We start from the raw sequence: 7,529 nt of genomic DNA, 5'->3' as shown, positions 1-7,529 counted from the left end.
GGCAAAACCGGGAGGAGGGCGTGGCTTTTGTACTAGAGTGGGGCTTGAGGATAGGGTATGGGACGGACAAGATGGTAAAAGAAAGGGCGGAGTCTAGATGGAAGGGGGCGCGGCCTGTAGGGGAAGAGGTGCGGAGCCTAGGGTGGGGTGAGGGGCTCGGGAAAGAACGGTGGGTAGTGGATCTCCGAGGAGCGGAGTTAGGGGTGGAATTGAGGAGAAGCAGGATTTGAGTCTGGATTTTCAGAGGGAGTGGGAAAGGGAGGGATAGAAAATACCCAGAAAGTTTTGAGACCAGGAGAGGAGCTCAGACAAGGGTGGGGCTTAAGCCGATTTATAATTACGTATTCCGATAGTTGGGCGGGGTCAGTCAGAGACAGAGGACCTAGAGGCGTGATATAAAGGTAATAGAATAGGAGGCCAGGCACGGGGGGCGTGGCCTAGGAGGTGGGCGTAACCCGCAGAGAGGAGGCGCGCTTTGGCGCAATGTCTGGGCCGGCCTGCAGTGACGAGGCGGGGCTAGAGGTGGGGCCAGGACGGAGACGATTAAGAGTTTGAGGCTGTGGGATTGCATGAGTGGCGGGAGCAGGAAAGGAAGCATCAGAAGTCCGGATTCGACATCCCGAAGTGGAGAGGTCGAACTAAAAAAATAAAGGATTTAAAGATTTAAAAACGGGGGCGAGACCACTGAGCTTGGATGGAGCAGGGCGGGTGGGGACTGAAGCCAAGAATATAGTGTTGAGAACATGGATTCTACAGCTCGTGTCCCAGCTGGTTCTGCGACTCAGTTTCCTCTTCTGTAAACCGGAAATGATGATGTAAAATAGTGTGTAACACATGGTGAATGTGAATGCTACTTTGCTATTATTTTTCCCTGACCCTGACCCCAAACCTCCCTTTGAAGGTGCGAGACAAAGGAAGACTCAGTAGTCAAATCTCTTTGAGTGACTGGACTTGAGTGCAGATCAAGGAGATTTCGTGATTTAAAATCTCACAGTGGCCGAAACCGGTTTGGCTCAGTGGATAGAGCGTCGGCCTGCGGACTGAAAGGTCCCAGGTTCGATTCCGGTCAAGGGCATGTACCTGGGTTGCGGGCACATCCCCAGTGGGAGATGTGCAGGAGGCAGCTGGTCGATGTTTCTCTCTCATCGAAGTTTCTAACTCTCTATCTCTCTCCCTTCCTCTCTGTAAAAAATCAATAAAATATATATATTTAAAAAAATCTCACAGTGGAGGGGATTAATGCAGTGGGAGGGGGGGCAGGTGCAGAGGGTGAAGCCTTCCTGATCCCAAGACTGAAGGACGGCGGCCCTTGCCCGCCTGCGGAGCGTCTGCTCAGGCCAGCGCAAAAGGAGGAGGGGTCAGAGGAGGAGGAGGAGGGGCGCAGGGCTCCCAAAGGGCCTCGCCTCGCCTCGGTTCCTCCTGGACGCCCCGCGATGCGCTCAGCGGCCGCACCGGGGTGAGGCAGCCTCTTGGGGCCTGCGCTTCGGAGCGAGCGCAGCGCAGGTCGGCGCGCGCGCATGGAGGACGCGCATTGCGCTTGGCTCGCGTTACCCGGGCTGCCCCAGGGCTGGGCTTTCTTGGCTGTCCTCTTGGCTGTCCTCGACGGCCCAGGCGGAGCGCGAGCAGCCCTCTTCGGCGCGCGCCACCTGCCCCGGCACGTGCTCTTGGCGTGGGACCCTCCGCCTGGCTTTCTGGAGCGCAGACGCACGCCTGCGCTCGCTCTGGCCCCGCGGCGAACCAGACGGCTCTACCGCGGTGGTGTTACTCGTCTCCCCGCACTTTCTGTACCTGGCACACTGCGGTGACTCTCGCGCGGTGCTGAGCCGCGCTGGAGCTGTGGCCTTCAGCACCGAGGGCCATCGACCCCTCCGGCTCCGGGAACGCGAGCGTATCCGTGCGCTTCTCTGCGCGCAGCTGTTGGATACGTGCCTGTGCAAGGTCCTGGGGTGGGGCTTGGGGCGAGGAGCCTAATGGTTTTAGGGCGGAAGGGCTTTAATGGAGAGGCATGAGTAAAACTAAACAGGGGGTGGAGTTCCACTAAAAGGCTTCTGCTGGAATGGGGCAGGGCCAAAATATGGAGAGGGCAGAGCCGGAGGGCTGCTTTGAAGCAAGATGGAAAAGTGGTACTTGAAGTGCTAAATAAATAAGTGGGAGGGGTTTAAGAGAAAGGGCGTGGTCTTTTGGGTGGGAGGGCCCTGGGTCATAGGAGTGGGTCTTGTTTTTTTAATTTCAGTTTTATTTATTGATTGGAGAAAGATAAGAAAAGAGAAAGACATTAATTTATTATTCCATTTAGTTATACATTCATTGGTTGACTCTTGTATGTGCCCTAATTGGGAATCGAACCCGCAACCTTGATGCTCTAACCAAATGAGCTGCTACCCAGTCAGGGCCCAGAGTGGGTCTTTTTTTTTTTTAAGAGAGGGAGAGAGAGATAGAAACATCCATGATGAGAAAGAATCATTGATCGGCTGCCTCCTGCACACCCGCTACTGGGGATCAAGCCCGAAACCAGGGCATGTGCCCTGAACGGGAATTGAACCATGACCTCCTGGTTAATAAATCAATGTTCAACCACTGAGCCACACAGGCCGGGCGGAGTGGGTCTTGAGGTCTGATTAGGACCAGGAGGAGCAGCTAGAGTGGGAGGAGCTTTGGGGAAGGGGCGTGGTTCTCTTAGCGCTGGCGGGGCTAGACCAGTAAGGGGTGTGGCCTAAGGGATCTGTCCCTGTGAGATGGCATGGTTTAGACTGGCAGATGGGCGGGGCTTGAAAGAAATGGGGAGACCCACACAAGAACTCAGGGATTGTTGGGGAGCTCTGCTTCCGAGAGCGTGGGGCCGCGCGCTGCGACATTCAATCATGTCCCACTACTGTATACTCTCGTTTCTCCACCTTCTTCAGGGCAGCCTGGACAACATGACCTGCATCCTGGTCTGCTTCCCCGGGGGGGTCCCCAGGCCTTGCAAGGAGGAAGGCCCCCATGCCTGATGCAGCCTTGGGCCGCAAGCTCTAGAAGCTCAGCGGGAAGGGTGGTGGCAGGGGCATCCCCATAATCCTTGCCTTCTTCTCAGCGCCGTGTTCCTCTGCCCAGGAGCCCCCCAGCCTGAACAAGGTGTTCAGGACTCTGGCCTCTGAGGACATCCCGGATTTACCTCCTGGGGGAGGGCTGTACTGCATGTGAGTCAGGTAGGAGGGGGTAGGATGGGGGCGAGGTGGCCAGAGGAGGGTCTCGTCCTGAGGCCCCCCCCGCCCCCCCACTCTGCTCTCCAGGGCCGCTGTCATCGCTGAAGCTTATTCTCAGCTCTTCCAGGCCTCAGGGCAGCGCTGGGCGGTAAGGACCCTCTGTTCTTGAATGTTTCTCTTGGAAACATGTAATCCAGACCCTCCCCTGCCCCACACACCTCCTTTAGGGACAGGGAAATTGAGGTCAGAGGGGACAAGGGACTCGCCTGGTATATTAATACATCCTCACTCCTGGCTTGAAGCATTGTGCTAGGTATCACGGTGGGGAAGCAGAGCAGAAGAGACTGCCCCCCCCCCCGCCAAGAAATGAGCCCCTGCAATGCTCTGTAAAGCCCCATCATTCCAAGCACCACCCCCTCCATCCAGGAATAAGGCAGAAGCTTTCAAGGAATGTTGTGGACCAGGCCTGAGTGCACTCCGGGCCAAGAGATCCCTGAGGATGGCCTGGGTCTTGGAGAGAGGCTGTGCATTGGGCCCAGGCAGCCTAAGAGAACTGGAGATGTCCAAAGAGGCGGTGGGCGGGCCACATAAAGGCAGGGGTGAGGTGGAAACGGGAAGGAGGAAGCCGGGGTCAGAGGCTTTCCCATAGCAGAAAAGAGAGTTTGGTTATTCCCACTTAGAGGAGGGCGGCTGTTGCTAGTTTCTGAGCAGCAGGAGGAGGTATTTGTCAGAATTGTTTTGAGTTGTGAGTGACAAACTCAATTCAATCTGGGAAAGCAAAACAGGGAATTTACTGGGCCATGTAATTGAAGAGTTCGGGGACTTAAGGCATGACTGCGTCCAGTTGTCAGATGATGTCATCAGGAACTGTCTCTTAGTTTTATTTCCTCGGAGTTGGCTTCGTGCCCAGGCAGGGTCTGAGCTCCAGGGAGCAGAGACTTGCAGCTCCAGGCTCACACCCCATGAGCTTACCATCCTCCGTGGAAAGAAGGCACCGGTTTCCCAGGAGTTGCAGCAATGGCTCCAGAGCTGGTTTTCATCGGCCGCCCTGGGTCACATGCCTGCCAGTCACTGTGTCTCTGACTGGCCAGACCATGGTCACAAGCCCACCCCTAGAGCTTAGGGTTGGGGGTCCAGTGCATCCAAACCCGATGGATTGAGAGATGGGGGATGCTGGTCCTCCCAAAGGGAAATAGTGGTAGTTTCCAGAATATAGGGGAGTAGATACTGAGAGACTAGAAGGGGTGTCTATGTTACAGAAGGTGCAGAACGGGGCTGGGAAGGCCACTGGCACCCATTCAAGCTCTGCCTTGGACTTCAGGCCTGACAGCTGTCGTCCTTAGGGGTCCCCCTGTTGTTCTTTGGGGCCCTAAGGGAACTTAGAAACCTCTCCTTCCTCAGCTACAAAGAACAGCGGAAGGAAGAAGAGCTGATGGAGGAACCTCAGACGGTTTATTTCCCCTTCTCCTACTTCCCTCTCACAAAAAAGTCTTACAAGAGGGGGAATTCCACTCACCATCTAGATGGAAAAACACACCCTAAAACCAAATGTTTAGAGCTGAACGGATCCTGAAAGATAACGCAGTTCAATAACCGTCTCTCCCCTTTCCATTTCTCATCTGTAATGGAGGAGCTAGGGGAGATGTTATTATGCAATTTGAATTACATAATTCAATACATTTTTCTTATAGAAAAAACACACCCCAAACACCGTTTGCCCAGTCATTTGGCAAATATATTGGGCACCTGCTCAGAGCCATCAGCCAGGGGGCCTCACCGAGATTCCTGTCTATTCTAGGGGCCCACCTCCTAGGGCAGTGATTCTCAACCTTCTGGCCCTTTGAATACAGTTCCTCATGTGGTGACCCAACCATAAAATGATTTTCGTTGCTACTTCATCACTGTAATGTTGCTACTGTTATGAATCATAATGTAAATATCTGATATGCAGGATGGTCTTAGGCGACCCCTGTGATAGGATCGTTCGACCGCCAAAGGGGTCGCAACCCACAGGTTGAGAAACACTGTCCTAGTGTGTGTGGGCAAACAAGGGAACCGATAAACAAGGTCACCTCAGACACTGACAAGTGTCTCAAGGCAAATAAAACAGAGGGATGTGGTAAGAAAGGCTACTTTGGTTTTTTAAAATTGTCATTCTTTTTTTTTTTTAATGGTAATAGATCCCTTAAGGGTACAAAAAGCTATGAGAAATCTTGCCCTACCTGGTTTGTCTCAGTGGATAGAGCCTTAGCCTGCAGACTAAAGGGTCCCAGGTTCAATTCCTGCAAAGGGCACATGCCCGGGTTGCGGGCTTGATCCCCAGTGGGGGGAGTGCAGGAGGCAGCCAATCAATGATTCCCTCTTCCATCATGTTTCTATCTTTCTCTCTCCCTCTCCCTTCCTCTCTGGAACCAATAAAAATATATTTTAAACAAACAAACAAACAAATAAATAAATAAATAAAATGAGAAGTCTTTCTCCATCCCCACCCCTCAGCCCCTCGGATTGGATGCTTTAGACGATGGATCAGTCTGAGGAGGGGACAATGAACAGAGATCTGACAGAGAAGCAGCCAGTCAAATAAACACCCCAGGGAAGTGTCCCAAGGCAGACCAGTGCGAAATCCTAGAGACAGGATCAAACTTGGTATTTTCTTAAAAAAAAAAGTATTGATTTGAGAGAAACATTGATTTTTTTGTTCCACTTATTAATGCATGTATTGGTTGATGCTTTTATGGGCTCTGACGGGGGTCAAACACGCAACCTTGGTGTATTGGGACAACACTCGAACCAACTGAGCCTGGCTAGGGCTCGAACTTGGCATTTTCAGGATGAGGCTTGAGAATTCTATGACCATCGACTACTCTACAATCCCATTCCCTATCCTGTTGGTAACCACTGCCATGAGTTGGGAGTGGCTTTTTCCAGACCTTTGATTCTGCATATACACCCATGTATATGGTGTTTCCTTGATTGTTTCCATATCCTATGTAGCATTTGTCACTTTGTTTTTCCACTCAGTGATATGTTGGGGGTAGTTTCATGCCATTTGCACGCCTCATTCTTTTTTTTTAATGTGTCTTTATTATTTTTTAATTTATTTTTTGTTGTTGTTGTGTGTGTGTTTTTTAAAGCAGCAATGGCAACCTCAGATTGATCACTTATACATGCAAGCTCTGTGCACTAAGTGCCATCCATGAGTCAGCTCTTTTTTTAAAAAAATATATTTTACCAATTTTCCACAGAGAGGAAGGGAGAGGGACAGAGAGTCAGAAACATTGATGAGAGAGAAACATCGATCAGCTGCCTCCTGCACACCTCCCACTGGGGATGTGCCTGCAACTAAGGTACATGCCCTTGACCGGAATCGAACCCGGGACCTTTCAGTCCGCAGGCCGATGCTCTAGCCACTGAGCCAAACCGGTTAGGGCTCCATCCTCCTCTTGGTGGACCTGTAGGCTATTTCCAGTTTCTTGCCCTCACATCACTGCTGCCATCAAGACCTTGGTCAGGCTCCTTGTGCACATTTGCAAGGGTTTCTCTAGTGCAGGAGTCTTGCTACCTGTTTTACACAACACGAGTTAAGAATGGCTTTTACATTTGAAAGGGCTATGCCTAATACGCCTAAAACATCTACTAGAAAAAGTTTGCTGACTGCAGTGCGGGTGGCACACAGAAGCACCACCCCTCCCATTTCACAGATGGAAAAGCTGAGAACCAGAGAGGAGAAAGGACTTGCCCAAGGTCACACAGAACTGGAGTTCTTAATCAGTTGAATACCTGCGTGTTGAAATGCTGTTCTGGACCTGGCTGAGTTAGTGAGTCACAGAAATACGAGGAAGTCTACACTTGTTCCCAAAGAACTTACAGCCTGAGGATACAGACACACAGAGAAACAGTTCTAACCCAGGTGGGCCCGGGCTCAAGGGCTCCCGGGGTGAGCCGGAGCAGTGACTCGATTCTGCAGAGGAGAATTAATGTCAGCACATGTCCGAGGAGCATGAGGTGAGGTCAGGGCGGCCCCGAGGCAGGGCATGGGGCTTGGACAAAGGCTGGGAAGGCTGATTGGCTCACCTGGTCATCTGGACCCTTGAGTATTGTTCGTTTTACACTTCGCACCAAGCACCACCAGCTCTGGGGGTTCAGGCAAGAGGGCTTATAGCCCAGCTATATCCCCTGCCTCCAGGCCTCAGTTTCCCCATTTGTAAACGGCAGACTGATGATTCCCCAGGCTTCTGCCCCCGACTGGGGCACCTACGGGGGCCAGGTGGCGCTGTGCAGGAGAGGTGGGGCCTCAGGAGTGACGTCACGCGGGCGGGGCCGGCGGGGGCCGCCGCGGGCGCC

At 52.5% G+C, this 7,529-nt stretch overlaps 2 protein-coding genes and 1 long non-coding RNA gene across 3 annotated transcripts in view; 2 read left to right on the top strand and 1 right to left on the bottom strand.

Moving 5' to 3' along the window:
- The first annotated feature begins 483 nt into the window (after positions 1-483).
- PPM1N (protein phosphatase, Mg2+/Mn2+ dependent 1N (putative)) lies at positions 484-4,998 on the top strand. Its single transcript, XM_006759542.1, is given in 9 exon segments — positions 484-522; positions 1,326-1,406; positions 1,408-1,498; positions 1,501-1,666; positions 1,668-1,938; positions 2,904-2,976; positions 3,074-3,179; positions 3,273-3,333; positions 4,984-4,998. Coding segments are annotated over 9 exon segments (903 nt in total).
- VASP (vasodilator-stimulated phosphoprotein) overlaps positions 1,318-7,529 on the top strand; it is a 24,263-nt gene continuing 18,051 nt past the window's right edge. Inside the window, exons 1-3 of the mRNA XM_006759527.2 lie at positions 1,318-1,326; positions 2,831-2,833; positions 7,185-7,190. Coding sequence (XP_006759590.1) covers positions 7,186-7,190 — 5 coding nt within the window. The 5' untranslated portion in view covers positions 1,318-1,326; positions 2,831-2,833; position 7,185. The remainder of the gene's footprint in view (positions 1,327-2,830; positions 2,834-7,184; positions 7,191-7,529) is intronic.
- On the bottom strand, positions 6,567-7,501 carry LOC107182433. The gene is made up of 3 exons (XR_001513148.1): positions 7,260-7,501; positions 6,966-7,056; positions 6,567-6,747 (listed from the first exon to the last, which is right to left on the bottom strand). It is a non-coding gene; the product is annotated as an uncharacterized LOC107182433 (long non-coding RNA).

Source organism: Myotis davidii, unplaced genomic scaffold (genome assembly GCF_000327345.1).
Source record: "Myotis davidii unplaced genomic scaffold, ASM32734v1 scaffold796, whole genome shotgun sequence".
NCBI lineage: Eukaryota > Metazoa > Chordata > Mammalia > Chiroptera > Vespertilionidae > Myotis > Myotis davidii.
Note: the sequence above shows the minus strand (reverse complement) of the source record. Positions and strands in the feature narration are given on the sequence as shown.